The sequence below is a fragment of the Notamacropus eugenii genome, chromosome 3 (assembly GCF_028372415.1).
Source record: "Notamacropus eugenii isolate mMacEug1 chromosome 3, mMacEug1.pri_v2, whole genome shotgun sequence".
NCBI lineage: Eukaryota > Metazoa > Chordata > Mammalia > Diprotodontia > Macropodidae > Notamacropus > Notamacropus eugenii.
The window spans coordinates 380,868,867-380,891,294 of NC_092874.1; the positions used below are offsets into that span (position 1 = coordinate 380,868,867).

At 39.6% G+C, this 22,428-nt stretch overlaps 1 protein-coding gene across 7 annotated transcripts in view; it reads left to right on the plus strand.

Moving 5' to 3' along the window:
* FBXL18 (F-box and leucine rich repeat protein 18) overlaps positions 1–22,428 on the plus strand; it is a 342,104-nt gene that overhangs the window by 60,351 nt on the left and 259,325 nt on the right. For 3 of the 7 annotated variants that reach the window (XR_011964532.1, XM_072597658.1, XM_072597659.1), the window contains exon 5: positions 7,507–7,700. Coding sequence is in view for 5 of the 7 variants with exons in the window: in XM_072597658.1 (XP_072453759.1) it covers positions 7,507–7,663 (157 nt within the window). In the remaining 2 variants the exon portion in view is untranslated. Of the gene's footprint in view, positions 1–7,506; positions 20,763–22,428 lie in introns of those variants that run through there. The other 4 variants (XR_011964531.1, XM_072597656.1, XM_072597657.1 and 1 more) reach the window with 4 other exon arrangements.

Below are 22,428 nucleotides of genomic sequence, written 5' to 3' on the forward strand. Positions count from 1 at the left end.
AAGAATTTTCCATCTCTTATTTATTTTTGTTAGTTTAATAGAAACCAAGAAAAACTTGAACAGAGGAAACCATTAATATAAAGAAAGTTACGTTTTCCTGGACTTAGTGTCCTTACCTGTGTCAAACAGATACAATTCTTTCATTGAACAAGTATTTAATTAAATGAGTAGGTTAAAAAATTCCCAAAGCTCGTTGAAAGTTTTGCTACATGGGGTATTGCCTGATCAGCCTTATTTTCTGAGCTCTCTCTGTCAGCACTTTCTGCTTCTTTTGATTCTTTATTTTTGCCATCTTCATTAACTCAAGAAAAGTGAAAGTCTACTTGTGTTGAAACAAATTCATTTGGTATTTTTCCAAACATCATGATTTCTTGGAAATATAGAGATAATGATTGGAATTTGTGGAAGACTAGAAATATGAGGAAATATATGCTTGACAGAATTCCCACTCTGTGTTCTATGATGAAAGACTGAAGATGTTTCCTATTCCACAGTATTTTAGAATTGCTTTCCAATATCAGGTCCTCCACTAGCTGTTTGCTTTGTGGTTGAGACAAATGAAGTAACAGCCTTATATTTTAAGTTTCTACCTTGGAGTCTTAGATCAGTGAGACATGCAGCATCATGAGCTGATTGCTGGAAGTTTTCTTTTCCTTTCTTATAGTCTTCCACCTTATTCTCTTCTCTGCTTTTAAATAGAAACACTCTTAGATTCTGAAAAATAGTAGATTTGTCATAGATAAGAGCCCCGATTCAGACACAGTGATTACAGAAGAAACCAATTTTAGAATGTTTAAATTGATGATCAATCTCAGAATCAATCCTCAGATGAATCCAGAAGACATCTTCATCAAGTATGATCATCTTTATACTCCTGGATATTTTAAGATCCTTAGCCATTACTGTTTCCTGAACAACTTCTTTGTATTTAAAATTTTTTTAAAATTTTGTCTTATTAGATATTTCCTAATTACATGTGAAAAAAATGAACACTGATTTTGAAAAAAAATTGAGTCCTAGATTTTCTCTCTCTCCCTTTCCTCCCCTCTCCTTGAGAAAGCAAGCAGTTTGATATCAATTATATATGTGAAGTCGTGCAAAACATATTTTTGTATTAGCCATGGTGAACAACTTCTTTAAAAAAATGTTTTCATAGAATGTTACTACTCCGTTCCATCTGTACTTCAGATTGGGCCTTTATTTTATTCTTTCTCTTCTTGGTTTTTAGAGACAGCAGCTTCCTAGAGACAGGCTTTTACATATTTCATAAACTTAGTTGGTGGTTCTTTACATCTTGTGGAAAGTATTCAATTAACTTTTCCCCTGGTTTTTGAGGGGAAGAGAATTTAGGGGTGAAAAATACAAAATACTTTCCAACAATACATTAAGAAAAATTGCTTTAGGTAGCCATTTTTCTACTGCTAAGTCAACTAATTTAATCCATGTTGTAGTCTATTTCTTCCTGCCCCTTTTAAGGAAACTTCCTAAGCAGTCATTACAATAGTAGAACTAGAAGATATATTTAGAGATCATTGAATGCAATGTGAGGGTGGTGTGGTATGGGAATGGTGAAGTGACTTGTCTGAGGTAACACATTTAGTTAGTGTGTGAGGACTTCTGACTCAAGGTTTTGTGTATGTATTCCTTCCTTTACACTACTGCTTCACATGGAAAAACCTGGAACCTTTCTCAAAAGGTAATACTGCATGCTCTGAATTTCTAAAAGTTAAAAAAAATCCTAACTTGAGCATTCCCTTTCAGGTTGTCCTCCTTTTAATTTTACCCCTAAGCTATGTACTGTCATACAGGCTGTTGGTGGTAACTGAACCCAGTGTAGGTCGTTCATCCTACAACTGTTCCATTGTTCTTCTCACCCGTATATATAGAGAGCTTCTTATCTAGTGTTGTTGAGATTGGGAAGGGGTGTGTGTGTATGTGTGTGCGTGTGCGTGTGTGTGAGACTAAAGGACTCCTGGAAGTTCCATGACTCCTTTCTTTTCTTGGCTTTTGTCTTTAAATCATAGTCATTTAAATTGACAACAACCAAACTCACCCCGTCAATTCCTTGGCCCCCCCCCCCAACATCCCTTATGATAAAGAAAATAATTAAGCAAAGGCGTCTGCTACAGCACCCGCATCGATAGCACATATAAGTAGTCTGTCCTTGTAGTCCCTTGCCTTTGCACAGAGAAGGCATGTTTCATACCAGTTCTCTGGAACCATCATTGGTTTTCAGTTACTTCTTTTTCATTTACTTGGTAGTAATCCTAGTGCATCTTGGTTTCTGCTTATTATCACTCTGTATCAGTTCATAAACTCTTTCCTATGTTTTTCTTAACTTTTATACTTTTTTTTTAAATTAAATTTATTTATTTAACTTTTAACATTCATTTTCACAAAATTTTGGGTTTCAAATTTTCTCCCCTTTTATCCCCTCCCCCCCAAACACCAAGCATTCTAATTGCCCCTATGACCAATCTGCTCTCTCTTCTATCATCCCTCTCTGCCCTTGTCTCTTATACTTTCTTAATTCATGAATTCTTAATTCATACATATCTCCTGTAACATTCATGTTTCAGTCCATTACTATACCACAGTTTAAGCCCTCCTACACACAGTAGGCACCTTATTGTTTCCAGTTCTTTGCTATCACAAAGAGTGCCATTAGGAGCATTTTGGTGTCTCTTGGACTTATATTTCAGATTCTTGACTTCCCTGGGGTATAGAGGGCTGATAGAAGTTGAGTGAAGTTTAGTCTCTTTCCTTGAACAATTCTACACTGAAATATAGAACAGTCGAATCCCTTCCTCAGCCCCACCAGCCATGTATTCTTCCCACAGCCCCTCTGACATTGTCCTCATTGATTTTTTTTTGTCATCTGGGTGATTTTGCATGGTGTGAGATGAAACCTCAGAATTGTTTGAATTTTAATTTCTCTCACCGTTAATGGCTTGGAGCATTTGGAGTTTTCATGCCACTTATAGATTTTAGTTCTTTTACTGATCACCTCTTCATAGTTGACTTCTGAATCTTCTAAAACAGCTTGTAAAACATTGGTTATTTGAATCTCTGGAGAAATGAGAGGGTTTGTTATATTTTTTATTGATAATCTTTTGGATTTGTATCACATTAATTTCAGGGTATGTCTCTATCCTCTCTCTTCTCCCCAGCAAGCCATCCCTTCTTTTCAAGATTAAAAAAAAAAAAGGTGGGGGGAAATTGCAACTCAGTGAAACTTTCATTGCTTTGGCAGTGTCTGACATATTTATATTCCATATGTGTTGTCCCTCAGGAGGGTTAACTTTTTTGGATATAGATCTTATAAAATGTATTATTTATTTATCTGCCTTCTTAAACAGTATAACTGACCTTAGATTTACCATTTTTTGATTACTTTGTGTCATTAGTATTGTTACCTTTGGTAGCAGAGATGAATACATTGAAGATAATGGTGGCCTCACTGTTTATTGTGCAGTGAGTTTTGTGTTGAATGACCAGAATGATGTGGGGGTTTTTTTGCATTCTTGTGCCTGCTTTTTTATAGTTTTCTTGTCACTCTTTGCTTTTTCCCTTAGTTTGTCTCCCTCTAGCAGCTCCTCTCACCATTTCTTATTGCTATATATAATTTGCTGCTGCCTTAGAAAGTAGATTATCACACTTGATAGAATAGTTTAATAAAAATAAAAACGAACAGGCTTTGAGTGAAAACTTGAGATCTTCTGTTACATGATCTTGATAATGTACATGACCTTATAATATCTCTTTTGGCCACTTAAAGGCATTATCTGCTTTTCTGGTTTTCATCTGTGTTGTAGATAGGTGAAGTTGCCTAAATGTCTGAGTTCTGGATAGTTAAGGGGTTACTTTAGTACAGTATTGTAATGGAGTTCAAGTTTTATTCATTGTTTAGTTTTGGCATGTGCATTTGTGAGTGCTGAAGAGACTAGCCAAGGTCCAACACTGCTTGGCAACGTATTTTGAAGTGGGTTTATTCTGGAAACAGCTTAATATTTGAAAAGAATTTTCATTTTGACCAGACTAGATATAAGTCCCCTGGACTATAGACTTTTGTTCTCATTTTGGAATTCTGGGCTGTAAAAGAGAACCATCTCTGGAGCTGGGAGGAGCTCTCCTTGCCTTACTGCTGCTTCTCCATACTGGTTGTCCTTGGTCAAGGAAGTATTACCAAAGGGATTAGACTTCCGTGTTTTGTATTCTTTTGGTTCATCCATCCTGAGCCTCGTCTGGCTGCTGATCATGTAACAAATAAAGGATGTTTTCTTTTCCCAGAGTGCCTTTCCTACCTTCCTTATCCCCCATGGCTCCATTTTAGTATTTCCTTTTCTCCCTTTCACAAACTGAACTTTTCGAGGAGAGATGGTAGATTCTTGCCGATTCTTTGGGTCTTCTGACCTCTACATTGGTTCTATGTTATTTTTCCCTAATTTTTCTCATTATCAATTGTATACTTTAACACTAGCTAGAAGTCTAGCCAAACACAAAGTTAATCCAGGCATGAAATGAAGCAATCAGTTTAGAATTGTTTGTTTTGAGGTTTGGGGGTTTTATTGTTTGGCCACCTCCACCTTTTGCTTTGGAACCTTTTGTGTTTGTTTTTTAAGTGCTGATCACTTAGCAGTAAGGGAAAAACATTGAAAAAAAACTTAGACCCACCTGGACAGCTGTATGAAGAATGGAATTGCCTCTAGGGGGAAGATTGAAGGAACATACACACAGCATCTGCAGCCACATTCTTTGCTTTTGGTAAAATGCTAATCCCAATTTAACATTATGACAGCAGCTCATTAAAAGCCGTTTGGAAATGTGCAGATCTAGGCAGCAGAAAGAAGGGGCTTTGCACGCACACAGTTGAGAATAATGGTAAACCACGTGGGCCTCATTTTGTTTTAAATCAAGTAAATTACACAAAGGGAATTTACAGGCATGGACTTGCTGTGGTATGTAGCCTTCAAGGTTCACAGCCACATAGATAGCTTCTAGTTAAAAAATACAAAACAAAATTCAGGAGGAATTTTGTTGGCATTTTTATTACGAAAACATCAAGTTTTATGAGAGCCTTTCTGGCATTTACTTTACATATGTCATAAATCCAACTCTTTATCAGGTATTTGGGGTTTATGCTTCTGCTAGTTGTAATATCTTGCTGGATAACTTGTTGAAACTCTTATTTGTATTCTTCTGATTAAAAGTCAAGATTGCTTTTTCATTTATCGTTTATAAACTTGAGGATTGGTTTGTCATAGTTTTAACAAAGCTTTTCCACTAAATAAAAAGGTTATGTTTTGCTCATTTGCTTCTTTTTCCTATAATATCAAAAATACTTTAAAAAAAATTATCCTGTAAAAAATTTCTTTCAGTAGCCAACAGATACAGAATTATTTTCTTGATTTCTTCATGTGGAGATTAACTTTGTTTTATCAATTCTGCATTGAGATGTTTTAGCCAGTTTAAATCATAGCTACTCAAACATAGTATAGTCATAGAATTTTAAGAATTTAGAAGGGGCCCAGGATCACTTAGGCCAATCTCCTTTTATTAATGAGATCGGGAAGCTAGATAGAATGAGAACTAGCATAGAGTCCTCCTCCCTCTTGAGTTTATGCTCAGCTCCATTATCCCACCAAATAAAACACACAATATGGTGTATTGGGGGGTGGGGGTGGGAGAAGAAGAAGGGGAGAAATAGAGGCCTTTTAATAGTATGTGATGTAATTTTCCCTTCACTTCCCTGCATTTTTAAGCTTTGCCATCTCTCTGCTCGGAGTCTCTCTCAAGATCTATTGTATTTATCCTTTAACTGACAGAGAATCAGTAGAATGGTTCACCAGAATTGACTGAAAAGGAAATTTTTGTCCTAGTACAATGAGGATGTAGCTGCTGGAAGGGGCGGGGTAAGAGGGAGACTTAAACAAAGTTCACCATTTGATACAATTCAGTGACTATTAATACTTGGGGGGAGGGGGAATGACTGTTCTACTTTCTTAAGTTTTTCAGATCCTTAAGATTAATTAATGTATAAGGGGTCAGCTCTCTCCATCTATTGCCACCCAACTACCACCCACAGGGCAGGCACCTGAGGGAGAGACAGGAGACAACATGTAACAGACAGGTCAGTACACCACCACCTGCCATCTTCCCTCACCAGGACCCAAGAGCTTTTGAAACCCTGTCTCATAGCCATCATCCAGAAAGCAACCCCTATGGAGATGTAGCCTGGTTATTACTTCTGTGGGTGGTACAACTATAGCCACTGTGACCCAGAGAGTTCTTGCACTAAAATTCTTCATAATGTCAGGTAGTTTAACGTCAAGAACTGATAGGATTTATCCATGGGAATGATATTAAAGAAGAGCCATTAGCATCTGCTTTGCTTCCTTTCCATCTAACTTGCAGCTGAAACCTTCTACTTGACTTGTCTTCCCCATTAGAATATGAGCATCTTTAGGGCAGAAGCTGTCTGTCTTTTCTGTTTGTATCCCTAGGGTGCAGCACAATGTTTTGCACAGTCAGTGTTTAATAAATGCTGTTTTCCATTCATTCAGAATTATGCATGGTTCCATGTTTTGCACCTAATAGTTGTATTTTAACTCGCATACTCAGAGCTAATGTTTTCACTGTTTTGTGTTTTTTTAAACTAGAGTGTATTCCCTTTTTCTTAATATAACTTTGAAGGAAGTTTACAGATTTCCTACTCATCCACATAATCATTTAAACAGCCTAGAAAATTAGATTTAGGCCCCAGAATTTGACATTTTTGAGAAACCATGCAAGAAAACATCCAAGTGTACGTTATCTTCGTCTTCTCTCCACCTGACATTCTCCCTTCCCCCCATCTGATTTCTATCTGACTCAGTGGCTATAGATTCACACAAGATTTCATCCTATTTATTCTGAATCTAGAGAGGTGTTCAGGAGTCTAGGGTGGTTCTTTAGCTGACCTAAAAGCTTAAGCCTACTTCCGTGGTGAATCTGTGGTGGCCCTTGGGGATCCCAATTTGGTTTTCAGCTCCTTGGCTCTCTTGGATTTTTGTCACTGGAGCTGGACCAGTATAGTCCCAAGTATTCTTTCTGCCCTTATATAAAGGCAGAAACTTTGGGTTATCATTCAAGTGAAACAGATAATGTCCAGATTGGATTTTACTGACTTTACTTCCTCTTTTCCCCCACCCACACATCCTCCTAGATACCAATTTATCTTCCTACTTTGAAAGATAGGGCATATTTGGGGCTTAGGAATTCATCATTTATGAATCATTTGTGCTTGGTGATAAAGGCTGGTAGTAATAATAATTCATTGGTCTTAGGTTGAGCCATGAGAAACTTTGAAGGTGGGAGGTTGAGAGATGTACGGTCAGTTCTTGCCTGGCTAAGTCTGTTTCTCTTCTCCTCAGTCTCTTTGATTGTAATCATCCCCACCTTTGCCTTCATATTTAAAAAACAAGCTCACATTGTCCTTCCCTGGCTAATAACTTGTTTTTTATTTAGTTTCCAGGCAGAGCGTCCAGCACTAAATGTCGTCATTTTTCCCCTGCTGCATGAGGGCTTGACTGATGTCATCAGAGATGTCCCCATGATGCACCTGGATGAAATTACCTTATTCAAAAGCAGAGTGGCTGAAGAACCACCAAACCTGTGGTGGTGATGGCTTCATCAGGAAATGGGATGATCTACATCAACAGGTGAAATCATTTTCCTTTAGCCTGAACTTTACCCTCCTCATCCCTCACCAACTTCTTCAGCTTACAGCTGCCTTATTGGATGCTTTAGAATCACTTCAGTCCAATTCCACCACAAAGTCAGATGAGACTGGACATTTCCGTGGGCACGTGAATGTTGTCATTGGGTTATTCTGCTGCTGCTTGTGCTCTCCGGTACTCTGCTGAGAAGCCCCATCAGAGTGGTTTGGCTGTTTCCTTGTGGTTGATATCAGTTTTTTGGTTTGTAATGTAAAAGGGAAGAACATATTCCCTCTTCATCCTACCACATTCCACTCAATATGTTTCACTAGGGCTTTTGTGCGTGCTTAGCAGTACATTTTGTAACCTTTTCTCTTTTAGACACTTTCTTTGTGACTACTTGTTGCTTTGGTGAGATTTATATTGAGAGTTAAATGTTAACAGGATTACAAGAGGAGAGTGAAATGGGCAGCCTTAAAAGGGGAGGACTAATTTAGTTAAAACAGATGTGGTGCTTGGTACCCAGACATGAGGTACCATGTGTGTACTTGCACATGAAAAAATATATCAGGATAACATCTTTATGAGTGATGTAATCTATTGACTCGTTTCAAAGACCAGTGTACTGTAATCTTTCTTTCAGCAGACTTTTATAAGAACACTGCCATAGCCTCCACATTCAGTCATTTGCACTGTCAACCCTTGCTCCTTCCTACTTTTGACCCTAGGGATACTGAAGAGTACATGTATTGAGTAGTTTTATTCCTTTACTCTGTGTCACGGGGCTAGGAATGACTGTCTCAGAAAGCCCAAGAGCAAATTCAGTTTCCTCTCAGGATGTGTTCCTTTGTATTCCACTTATCTCCACCTCTGACTCCATTTAAATCTTGGATGAAGCTGTGGACCAGTTTTTGCTAGGAGTATGTGAGCCTCTGGGTCTGAGATAATGAAGGAGGGGTTCTGTATTCTTGCAGCAGCTTGGGGATTATGTACCATCTCGGGGGGGTGGGGGGGAGTTTTAAGTCTTTAGACTGCCCTGAGACAAGGTGGAAAGGGGGTGGGCATGCTCTATTCCCATAGCAGCTTGTTGGAGACAGTAGCTGTGGAATACCTTGAGTAGTTTGAAGAGAGTCCCTGAAAGAGCCAGGTGTCTAAAGAGGAGATTCAGCAGATGAAGAAAAGGAGCCTGGAGGAAAAATAAGGACTTAGTCCATGGCATAGAAGTTGCTACTTTGTCTTTGGCAGGGCACTGTGAAATTAGAGGTGCTCTGGCCGCCTTGGGGTAGCTCTTCCTTTGTTGCTGCTTCCACTGGAGGGCACTAAATATTAGATGTCTCAGCATAAGCACCGAAGGCCTGAACCTGGGTTGGAATTCCAGAAAACCAGAGTGGATTTCAAATTGGTCTCAGGAAAGGAACGATAGTCCTTCAGTCAATATTTGGTTGTTGTAGCCCCCTGACACTGAGAAGAAACATCCCCGCTGCCATTAGATATGTGGGGTTGCTGCATAGATGTGTGGGGTCTGATACTTTGCAGCAGTGCAGGGAAAATAGTAGCAAAATACTCAGACCTATTACCTGGTTAGCAGATTTCAAGTTCAAAAAAACATTGGAAGGTGGGGAGAGGTTTGGGGGTGATAGTAGTGGTGCTGATGGCAGCAGCTTGACTTTGCAGTATCCACTCTCTGACTGTCTGTCTGTCCCTGGGCTCTCTTTTCCTTGTAGCTTCCAACACCAGATAGAGTGTTTTCACCCATTTTTGCTCCTACCTCCTTGTCAGGGGCCATCAAATGACTTTCTAGGCATTCACTCCAAGGAGAATTCACCAATTTGTGTCTTCAGGGACTGAAGTGAATCATTCCCCTAGAGAATTTCTTTTGCCTGTTTTTCCTGGTATCCCAGCCTTTCCTCCTTGTTCAACCAGGTTTTGTAGCAACACTAAGTCAACAATATGATGTATCACCATTTTAACTTCAGTACTAACTCATAATTAAAATGAGCTTGTTTCTATTCTCTGTAATGTCTGGAATTCACCTTGTAATAGCTGGCTGACAGTCACTAGTGGATGCCTGATACCTCACAACCTCTACCTTCAACTTTTGATTGAAGTTTTGCTTCTCTTGTAACCATTCCTTTGCCTGTGCCCTTCATCATCATGTTCAAAGTCTTATTTTCTTGTTCAAGATGCTTTATTGCTCTTCATTACTGATCCAGCTCCTGATCCCATTTTTCCATTTCGTCTCTTAGCCATACCTTTCTTTCCTTTATCTGCCAGTATCTCTGGTGACCCACCCTCAAAAGGCCTGCCAGACAAACCAGCCTTTTTCTCTTATTACTCTCGTGGTAGAGACTACAGTGTTTAGCAAATAAGCTTTCTAATTCTCCTATGCTCCCTCCTGGGTACACATCCTCTTCCTCCCAAGGATTGAGATCTAATCCATATATTAACTATATTTCAAGGCAAGTTGTGATGCTTCGTTTTCTCTGTCTGAAACTTTGATCCCTATCATATGAGCATTATTGGCCCAATTAAGTGTTTTATGAAGCATTTTTTATAAAAGGACTTTTAACAGCTCTCCCACACTCTTCTTGAAGTGAGATTCCAGAAAGTGGATAGTAAGTTGAATCCCATCTTATTAGCTCCTCCCTTCTACCTTGCTGTAACTTTGGGGACACAGAGTAACTTGGATCCTCAAAAAGATGAAAGTATTTGGATAACTTTATTCCCTGTCTCAGGGAGCCCAAGAACCAAGTCAGTCTCTGCACATTAAAGCTCCTTTGCATCCCACTTCTAGAATATTCTAGAATGCCTGGACTGTTTCATTTCCAGCCAACTAATGATGCATAATATAACATATTACCCTAGGACTTGTCTTGTTAACACCATTTTATTTGTTATTGCTTTTCCTAAGTTCTATGAAGCTATAAAGGTACCTTTGAATTTGGTCTGAAATAGCATCCACAACTGTGGATACTGTGGACAGCAGTATATATCCTGATAGGCATAAACACTAACATATCTTGGTGCCATCATGAAATTTACCTTATTTCCTTTCTCGCTCTAGGAGGTCATCTGAAGTCTTGTTGATCTGTAGGCAGACATTTCAGCATTTGTGCCAGACCATCAGGGATTAGTTGAAACACGTCATCTGAAAATGAAACTGTCTTCACAGCTGTTCTTACAGAGATGCCAGAAAATGGGTACATATTGAGGAGCTGGGTATGAATGGAGATGGGCATGGGTTGAACACAAGTGAGCAGCACATTTTTGCTTTCTGACTTAACCTGCAAGATTCTACTCTGTGGATACAAGTTAGTCTGCCATTGACAGGAGGAATCAGTGAAAGGCTCTGGTTTGGAGGATTGAACCTATCTTGCATGATGGAAGATGGTGAGCTGCACAGCAGATATATCCCAGATAGAAAGAATGACCTTTCTCTGTACATCAGGTCAATCTGTAAACATACTGCTGATTGCACTTCAGACCTGAATGCATTGTAGCACGACATATAGTCAAGATTAATTACCAATGCATCATTTTTAGGGGAGGTTGATGAGATTCTGTCAAGCACGTGTAATAGCACATTAGAGTTCCTGGTCATGGAGTGAGTCTTTATCCTGGGCATGATGTCTCGTTTTAAAAGATGTTGTATAGTCTTAATAGCTGTAATAGATTACTTGAGGTCTTCATCTTGATCTGTAGGCAAATGTTGCTAATTTCAATGTCTATTCCAAAGCATCAGTGGCTACTTTACATGAATCATCTGGAAAATAAAATTGCCCTCACAGTCACTGTCTAGTGTTGCTCAAGGTTGGCCACATAGTTGACATGCTGTCATAAAGCTAGGTGTGAAAAAATATATACCCAAGTCAGAATCCAGTTGGGTCTACCAAGTCCAATCTTCTAACTACAGTAGATACCCGGAGGTAGCTTCAAATGTGTAGAGAGACTGTTCATTCCAGCAGTCCCCACTTGGTATGTTCCTGGCCTTAATAGGTATACCATATCCCAGGTCACTTTGAGCAAATATAATGCTCATACCACATGCCATGATGCAACAAGAGACTGGTAGAGAGGAACATGTATTTAGACAGCTCCACAAGCCATCACCACAAAACTTTTATAGTGTTATAGTTTATAGTTTGGGCCCCCCAAGGAATGTTTGAAGATTCTTCCTATGGTGATGGCAGTTTCACGTGTTATCTGATGTGAAACCCAAGTCAAGTATCTCCAAAATGGCTGTTTTTGCTAAAGATTTGCTCAAGAAGATGGGATTCTTCACCATACAGCAGTGGGCTTATTAGACCATTAAGGAAAGGCTCTCTCCTATTCTGCACACACATTGGTCTTAAAAAATTCATCATACTCTTACCTGCTGCCACACCTTTTATGAGATCCATTGCTGTATTGAGAGACATCTCTGCTAATCCTAATTACAAAGGTTCTGACATGCCTTGTTGTACAAAAACCTCTCACTGCTATGTCACACCAAAGAATTTCCAGTAACCAGGATTGAGATTCTCTTTCATAATGAAGGGGTGGAGTGATATCTGAATTCTTGGTATCTGTCATGTATTTAGTGGGCAGTAGGACTAAACTCGGAGTAGTAAAACAGAGGGTGTCTGATGTAATCAATCATTGTTGGCTTGGACGAGACCCTTCTTTACTTGGAAACCATGGTATTTCCAAGTACTGAAAATAACAGTCCAGCGAAATTTCTTTAGATCTGATTTCTAGTTTTGAAGGGATATCCAGGAGACCACTTATTCTGTCTTACAAATTTTAAAATATGCATTACAAGCAAGGTTTTTAGAAGTTGGGGGCTCTCATGCTGACCTAAGGTTTTTTGAACTTTCAGTAGCAGAAGCAGCAAGCTAAGATGTCCCTACATGACGTTTACTGTTGGTTGAAGGATGGATGTGATTAAAATAGATGTTAAAAATTGAAATTAGACTGAAGTTGTGATCTAGTTCTTGTCCCATCATATTATCAGTAAATGGCAACAGTGAACCATAAACAAATACTTTGGAGGAGGTGGGGATAGTGTAATCTACTAGATAACCACAGTGTAAGTAGGCATCTTAGGCCAAGCACTCATAATTTTTAGGAAACCTGAGAATTCAGAATGTCTTCATTCTTGTTGACATTTGTTGTTTGTGTCCCACCTCTTGTAGGCAACTTTTGCTTTATTCCTCTTTTCTCAGTTGGGGGAAAATTATGGAGTGGGACAAGGATTTAGTTAGGTAAGTCAAAATGTAATCCACTCTTTCAGTATAAATAGGTCATTATCTATAGACCATAACTTGTCTTTTCTAGGCCAGTTGTCTCTTCTAAGTCCTTAACTTAGTCCTTGATCATAAGTAGAGCTCCTAGGTTTCTTAAATTTGTCTCATTGGAACAGAGTACTGCGTTTTTGCGTACTTTAATGGAGGTTTTAAGGTAGCTCCAGAAATGAAGGGGTTAGTGACGGCCATTCAAGATTTTTCCTACGTCCACTCCAAGTGGGTTTGTTTACAGGGTGTAAGACACTCCAATGTACTAATGGATAATGGACTCTTATGCATAAACTGAGCCATGATTCTCTATTTGTAGAGTTTGAATTTGTTAATCATGTCTATGAGTCTTATTATCCAATCTGCTGTAAATATTAGAGCTAATTCCTGGGAGATCAAGAATTGACAAATCCATAGGCTATGTTTGATATGTAGAATAGAGCACATGTAACACAAGGATGCAAAGACTCTATAACAGTAAGGTCACATAGGATGTGTAGGTACAGGAAGTATCACATAGGTCTGGAAGATGAGGTGAGAATCAGTCAACTCTGCCCACATGAAGAAGGATAGTAGCAGCCACTCCTGTTATACCTGCTACTGGGCTCGGCAGTGAAATTCAACTAGGTGTGGTTGGTGTCTAAATGTATAGTTCAAGGGTTTGCTCTTAGGGCTTTGCAGGCCCTTTGGACTGCTAGCTGGTATACAATGGGATCTGTTACTCGCCAAAAGAAGACAGATGGGTTAGTAATGGTGCTAGATAATCTCCTAAGGTGAGTCCCATTTAGGCCTATACAGATGCTCGGATCAGGGTCAGCCATGACTTCCTTTGGTATTTCAATAAATAGTTCAACGTAGTAATGGAAGGTACCTGCAGAAATCAAGAGTCATGGGCAACCTAGTCAGCTGCTAATCTAACTCAGCTGATTAGGAAATACTTCATCTGTTACATTCGACCCTCTTAATATTTGCTTTAGATAGAGCATTAAAAATAGGGATGCCATTGAAACACAGTGCCTTGGCTGGCCTACTTATACAGGCGGCTGTAATACTAGGATCCTCCCTGGTATTGGTTGATTGTAATTTGTGGCATGCTTTGAAATAGTATGAGAGGATAACTCTGTTAACCACAGCTGCCTCCTCAATCCAGACATGACTCATAGCTGCCCCCTTCTTCAGAACTCATCCTTTTGACTGGAGGTAGGTGAGAGTAGTGAATTATACTCTTCATCTCAAATTACTAGAAGGTAATGAGCTGTCCATAGAAAACTACAGTGTTGCCAAGGACAGTTTGCAATGTGTTTAGAGAGTAAATGATACCAAATCATTGTCTCTACCCTATCAGAGTGCTTTCCTTCCATCTACCCATTCAGAAGATGAAGTGGAAAGGAATTGCCTAACAATGGAAAGACTAAAATCCAGAGGAAAAAAACCTTTCACTGTTGGGCATTCATACCTCATTCTACATTTGCACCGTTAGGACCAAATTATAAGACTGATTTAAAACAATAACAACAAAAAATTCGAAATACGTTTTCCAGCCATGACGTCCTATGGGGAATATCAGGTAATGCATTTTCTCTAGTTCCAAATCTTTTTCCTTCTCAAAACTCTGAATATTAAAGTTTTCTGTATATGCTACTCCAAATGGACATCTCAGCTCTAAAGAGTTGACCAGACCCTCAGTTCCTTCTCCGGCAGCTTTGATTTTGCTGATGTTCTCTGGGAAATGATGTAAGCAAGAGGTGCTCCCCACATATCACCGCCACAGTCGTGGGTCACAGCTTCCATGTCCAGTGTGAAGGGAAATCCCTGTCCCTTAATTCTCACACAACCTAGTTTTCTAAAATTCAAAATAACCTTGCAGGCCCCAAATAGCTATCAGTTAGCTCTTAAATATAACATGAAGGAAAATTCTAGAACTGAAAAGGTATCACAACCTACAATCTGACATCAGCTTCCATAAAAATATAACATTTCCCAAGAAGTACCAATGCTCTCCAAACCCATTCAGGTCACAGATGCTACACAGTGAGTCATTTTTCAGTTACTGTTACACAGATCCTCAATTACTGCTTGTTTTATTACTACTCTTCTAACTTGCTAGTTGTAGCTAATGTCTGTAACAAACTTGACTTCTTAAATTGAGCTTTTTAACTTATAGGGCTCCAAATTTTAGACATCTGTGCAGTTGAAATAAATATTTCAATTATGTATCAAATATTTTAATTGTCACTTGTCAGTTAAATAAGGTGAAGGGTCAATCCCGATTATTCTGACTTAACTATACAGGACTGTGGAAATAGACCAGATCCTTCTAAATCCTGTGTTGATTTAACCCACAGGATAGTGGCTACTTCTCACATGAAGCAGCCTTGTCTTCTCACCCAAACAGTATGAATTTACACTATATGAACTTATCCTGAATAATTTTGAGAAATTCTACAGAGTATTTTGGAAAATATTGTGTGTGTATATGAGTATTTAATTTCAATAGAATAACAAAGTATCAAAACCTGGAAAGCATTTTATACTCTTACTAGTGTCTTGGTTAACCTTTTCATACTGCCTTATTTATTTTGTGCTTTTGAAGTAAACACATCTGTTCCAAAAGTTAACAACTCCCTCTTGCTGAAATACAAAGGGCTAAATTCATCAGGTTGTATGGTGACGAGGTCTCCCTCCCTTAAGTGTCATAGTGTCTCATGGACATGATGTCCTTGTTGTCTGTACCATTCACTGGGGAATAGAAATTCTTTTGATTTGAGTCTGTTAGGCAGATAACCTTCAGTACCCCTAGATCTGTTACACATCTGTTTGATGTAATATTCCCAAAGGGCTTCCTGAGGGAACTCAGAACTTCCAGATGTGTGCCATCTCACTGTCACCCAGTCAGTATTTTCATCGCAGCAGTGTCATGGCTAAGTGTGCTTTCTATAGGTTTGCTTCTCAGAATGGTACCCAGTTGGGTGGTGTCCATTGTTCTTTGAAGGGCCGGGGAGGGGGGGGGCGGCGGAGGGCGGGAAGAGGAGTGACCTGCCTCACCTGCCTACATCTCCTGCAAGCTTTCAGCTTCTCTTTTTGTTTCTTCCTTTTTGGATTGAGGCTTTCAGATTTGTTTCTCCTGTCTTTATCGTTCACTATATAATTGTATCGTGGCCCAGCCTTATCTGTGCCACATGTACACCTCTATGTGCGTATGGTCTGATTTATGACCATACAAATCGGGGTACATTTAAACAACCTCTGGTGATTCGCCTCTTAAATAACATAAGCACCGTTCTATGCTGTTTTTGTCCTGCACTTCACCTTGCTACTAATGAACCAGGATAACTGATCATTTGATATAACATTTATCACTTCTCCCTCCATTTTTTAAATAGGCAAATATTTTTCAGTAGTTTATTCCTTTCTCCAGGGGCAATGGCACTGGAGGGACCTTCCTGCCCGCATCCTCCTCCTGACTGTGCACCTCGTTTGGAGAGGAGGAAAACATTTTAAAAATAGCACTTTGAAGGGAATTTGTGATTATGTCCTTTTAGTGTGAAGTAGGCGCCCCATATCGTAACAAGACTTTATGTCCAACATGGACACAACTGTTTCCTGTATTTATCTTACGAAGGCAGAAATATATCAGAATCAGGAGTTTTCTGCCATCATTTTTGCTCCTTAGCTCTTCTCAGAGCCCCTGAACATAGTGCAGTTGGTTTTGTCAGTTATCTCCTTTCCGTCCCTGAAAAAATCAACTGTACTTGTTTGCAAAGGTGATGTATTAGACTTGCCTTTTTCCTGCAGATGATACCTCTGTAGTCCTGCCATATCCTTTCAAGAACCATAGGCAGTGGAATAAGGTTGATCAGAGTTCTGGGGAGCAAGGTCTAGGCTGTGAAAGGAATGGAGATCTGAATTCCTGGTCTTGATCCCCCCCCCCCCCCCCAAATCTAGCAACAGTCTGATTGAAAGGGAGAATGTGGGGGAGGGTATGTAATGTTGGAATGCTGCAATGCTGACCTCTTCGTATCCAAAGTGAGGCTTTTTCCTTTACCGTCATAGAGTTAGTTCTGGCCCAGTGGACATGAATCATGAAGAAAATTGCTGTTCCTGTTTTCTCCCTCCTGGAACATCCAGCTGCCAAAGACTAGGCAGGTGCAACCTGTTAAACATGCGAGCCTGTCGCCCCCAAGAATTGGTTCTTTCACAGGTTAGTCCCACTCACACGTAGTCCTTTGAGCGTTGCAGACTCTTAAGGTGGTGGTTTTTTTCTTTAGTTTTCTTTTAATCAGAAGGTTGCCGCTTGTGCTAAAACCAGAGGATTATGCCTTCCCTAGGAATTTATTAGAAGGATAGGATTGTATCTTTATGACTGGGGCCTAGCTATTCTATTCTCATGAGCAAGCAATTTTAAACAGTAACATAATTTATACTAATAAACAGGACTGGGAAAAGGGCAGCCCCCAGGCAGAGAGGGGGTATCAGTAGTGGATGGAAATGAAAATTGCTGTGAAAAGAGACACCAAAACTGTAGACCTCATATTTTTAGTGTCCCTGCAACAATCCTTTTACTTAGAGTGAGAATTTCCGCTGCTTCTGCACTTGAGACAGGATTCACCAGATGTTAATAATGTGCTTATTTTCTCTAAGTGCTATTTTGGCACCGGTGTTAATTACAATTTATATTCTGCAGCATTTACACTGGGAAAAGAACCCACCCTAATAGTCCCCAATTGGCAGAGCTGGGCTATTAAGCATAGTACCATATGTTCTGAGCTGAGAAAAGCATGGGACTTAGAGCCTGGTCAGCATTAAAGCTCCAAAATGAGTTTTATTGTGTGTGTGTTTTTCTTTTATATTATGGGGGTGCTGGGGAGTGGGGTGGAGGTGAAATGGGTTTATTTGATATCTCTTGCTTCAAAAAGAGGATCTACTTTTAATTTCCCTACTTCTTATCCAAAAGTTCTGTGTCATTGTGGCATCTCCATCTTTTTTCTCCTGAGCAGCACATTTGCTCATCATTGTGCTGCTGGAGAGCCATGAGAGGCATTAGAGCACCTGGGTTCTAGCTGCCTCAGGCTAGATGACATGGAAGTTTCAGCCAAAGAAAGTTGATGAATTTCAGGACCCTTAGTTTCCCACTCTACATGAGAGAAGGGGGAAGGAGCTTTCTAAATTTGATTAAAATTAATTTTATGTTCAGGCTCAGAGAAGCTTGATTAAATATTCTTCTCATTCCATGGGAAGCAGCGTGGTGCTGTGGAAAGAGTGTTTGATTTGGAGGCAGTGGACCTGAATCCTGGCTCTCCCACTTACTACCCCTGTGCCCTTGGATGGCTTACTCAACCCATCTGGGCCTTATTTCCCTTAAATGTGAAATGAGGGGATTCTACTAGGTAAAGTACTTTCTACTGTAAAGTAGATTCTGCTTTAAAGGGATTCTAGTGTAAAGTCCCTTCTGGTTCTAAATCCATGATCTTTAATTTTTCATTTTTTTAAAAAAACAAAGCATTTTGATTTGGTTGGTTTGACAGTCCGAGTCCCTTTTTAAAACTAAAAGAAGGAGGCAACAGATGTGCTTTTGCATTTAGATGACCTTAGTCATGCATGGGCACCCTGATGGGGAGATAAAGTGCTAAGGGCAGGTACTGATTCAAGTTCTTTGTTTCATAGCTTTCATTTGGGATCCGTTTCAGTAAAGAACCTTGGAAACCTGATCTAAATTGGCGTCTCTTCACTGTTACACGCAGAATTCAGATCAGCATCTTGTAATCTTAAAGGATAGTGAGGAAAAAGTATTGGCCTCACACTATACTGCTCAGGTTCCTTATGTGATAGAAATGTGACCTATAACAAATTCAGTTCCCCTTTAAAAAAAAATCTGGGTCTAGCCTTGCAGTGCTGATTTTTCAAATCGTCAATCTCCCTTAACTGCTTCATGCTGGGACTTGTGTCTTGCTGTTGGCAGTGAGATGCCCTGCAGCTGCCAGTTCACAGGGTAAATGACTGAGAAAAGGTGATCCCTGGGGTGTAAAGGGTAAGAAGCTGCCACAGTAAGTGCCAAAGCAGTTTTCAGAGAGGATCTTAGGAGCAGAGACTTGCTCAAAATGAACTTGTGTGTGTGTGTCTGTGTGTGTACATGTACACATGCATGTGTGTTTGATATAAGATTGTTGAATTTGTAAACTGAGGCACCAATACCACCCATTACTGAGACTTTCCAGAGAAGAGCAAGTTTGAAAATAAATGCATTTAAGATTAGGTTTAAAGCAAGCATCTTGGTTCCATGATCTGTCAACTAAACACTCCTTGTTTGATTAGATGCACAAGCAGATGATTTCCATAGAAACCAATGGGGATGTGGTCAGAGAAGTAATGATGAATAGGAAAGGGACACTGCCTGGGGCCTTATTTTACAGGGAGGAGGAGAGAAAAAATCGGGGTGGGGAAACTCAAAATGGAAAATCCTTATTTCTTCCATTAAGTTAGGAAGGTAGCCTTCCTCTTCTTCCTGTCCCCATTTTCACTTGCTGCTTTTAGGATCTGAAAATTGCTAGAAATAATAATAAAAAAAGTTAATGGATGAGGCAAGATGATTAACATTGTTGCTGTTAGCAGCAGGATCCTGGCCATTTCAGCCATAAAACATGAAGCAAGGGAGACATTGACCTTTCTGCTGTTGAAATAAATGGAAAAGTCGATATCCATTGTTTTCAATGGCATCGACCTCTTGACACCCCTATTTTTCCCCCCACTTTTTTTTTATTGACAGTAAAAGGGTGGAGATGAGGAGGGTCTGAGGGAGAGACACTTGTACCAGTCATTGATCTCATTGAGGAAAGAGTATTAGAACTATCTGAGACCTCCAGAATACTAGACATGAATGGAAATCTGAAAACTGTAGATCTGACAGAAGGAGATCAATTTAGACTTAATTATCATACTTTTCCAGGCTTTTTTTTTTAAAAAAACATCATTTGTGTAGAATTTTATGTTGTTATCATGAGGTCAAGGCACCTTCTTTTTTTCCCTCTGCAGTCCCACTGCTGTGAATTTCATCAGTGTACTGAGAATCATTGTTAAACCAGGCATTGCTAATTAGCTGTATGACAATTAAGTAATGAAGTGCAATGCCATTAGGACACAAGATCAGTTTTTGAAGTTTGTCCTTTGAAGTGGAAGCTGCAATTCCACTTAAAGCTGAAAAGGGGAGAAGGGGAGGGGCAGGCGAGGAATATTTTTTTACCAAAATTCTAATGAGATACAAAAGCCTCAGTGACTGTGAGAATATTTACCTGTGTAGTCAGTCTCAGGTACGCTCACTCACTAGGGTACCTGCCCCCATGTATATGTGATCATGTCAGGCTTGTAATTCTTGTACAATGATTGTCAATAGTGTTGATTTAAGTGGAGTGAAACTAGTCGCTTGATTTATCGCTGTTCCTTTGTGTGTGTGACTTTTACCAAAAAAAAAAAAAAATTGTATCCGTTCATCATAGGGTGATTTAAGAAGAGACTTACGATGTCAACAGTATTACAGTTTAAGGAGGCTCAAAGAGTCCGAGTTTATCATGTGATAAGGTGCTATATTATTAACAGCAGGAAACAGAACCTGTTTACAAGTGAGTGACAAATTCCTCAATTTTAATGACTCCATCTGTGCACTTGGTTTTACACTTGTATTTTGCAACTGGATCTTTGTGTTCATAGTATCAAACCACATATTGAATGTGCTATTTTCATGTAAATTTGTGGCATGTAAAAGATTTCAAATAAAGTGAAATGGATTTTAAAAAGGTTACCTTGTGTCTTTTGCCCCATTTCTGAGAGGGGATTATTGGTGTTCACATGAAACCTTGTGGGTATAAATCAATTATCATCCATAGAAGACTTATTGAAATTCCAACTCCATCAGGGGCTGAATAAGATCACTTGATCCACTTTTACAAATAGACCATGCCAAACAATAGCCTCTTGTGTGGAGGCTTTCCTCCATTCACCTGGTTCACAGAATCTCAGAATCTTGGAGTTAGAAAGGGATTTGGTAGCTGTAGAATTTATTAACCTGTACCTGACCAAGAATTTTTACATCCCCAAAAGGTGCTCATCCAACCCCCATTTGAAAACCACCTGTGAGGAGGCACTGATCTCCTGACACTGCCTATTCTACTTTCGGACAGCACCACTTATTAAGATATTTTCCTTCTATGGATCCAAAACCTTTCTCTCTCTCTAACTTAGGCCCACTGCTCCTAGTTCTGGCATTTGAGACCCCAAGTATATCAAATCTAAACCTTCTCCCCATGACGATAGCTATCAGGTTACCTCCAGGTCTTCTCCATAGTCTAAACATCGCCAATTTTTTCAGTCTTTCTTCCTATTTCGTGGACTGAATTCATTGTCATCGTCCAAGTGACCATCCAGCCGGTCAGTTTTTTTCTTAGAAAATTACACTCAGAAGTGAACACAGTGCTGTAACTAAGCGCAGTCTTCCCAGAGCAGAGTACAGTTGGATATCGTGATATTTGATTCCACAAACATCAAGCACCTATCTGCAAAGCCCCTGCTGCAGTACTACTGAGGGACTACGATAAGGAACTTCATAACCCCTTTCCTTAAGGAATTTACAGTCTAGTAGGGGAGTTAAGACCTAAACACATAACTACAATGCAAAGCAGCAGAACAGCATGAGGGAGGTGTAGGGAAAGAGGTATGAGAATTCTAAAGAAGAAAAGGTCATTTCTGGCTAAGGATATCTGGGGAGGGTGTATAGGAGTTTTGAGCTGGGCCTTGTAGGATCAGTAGGATTTCAACAAGCAATGATAAAGAAGGAAAAAGGCATTCCAGAATTGAGGAACAGCATAAAGAAAGTTTCCCCAGAAGCAGGAAACAAAGAGTGTATTTGGGAAATAGTCAGGTTTGGCTGGATTGTAGAATATGTCATAACTGATACTTACATAGCCCTCCAATGTGTGCAGAATGCTTTTCATAATTCATTTGAGCCTCACAGTAACTTTTCGAGAAAAGCTCCATAGATGTTGTGTTCATCTTATAGATGAGGAAGGAGAGACCCCAGGGGAGGGAGGTTAAATGATGAAGAGGCAAACATGTAGAACTTGAACCCAGGTCTTGACTCCCAAGTGCAGTAATAATAAGGATAGGGGCAGCTAGGTGGCTCAGTGGATAGAGTCAGGAGGACCTGAGTTCAAGTCTGGCCTCAGACACTTACTAACTCTGTGACCCTGGGCAAGTCACTTTACATTAATTGCCTCCCCCAAAACAAAACAATAACAGGAGTAGCAATGGTAGCACATAACATTTAGATAGTACTTACAAGGTTTACAAAGTTTTTGTTATTTTGTTTGCTATGTCATCTCTTGATCCTCACAACAACTTTGTGAGGTTGGTGCTATTATCCCCATTTTACTGATGGGGAAACTAAGGCTGGTGAGAGTGAAGTGACTTGT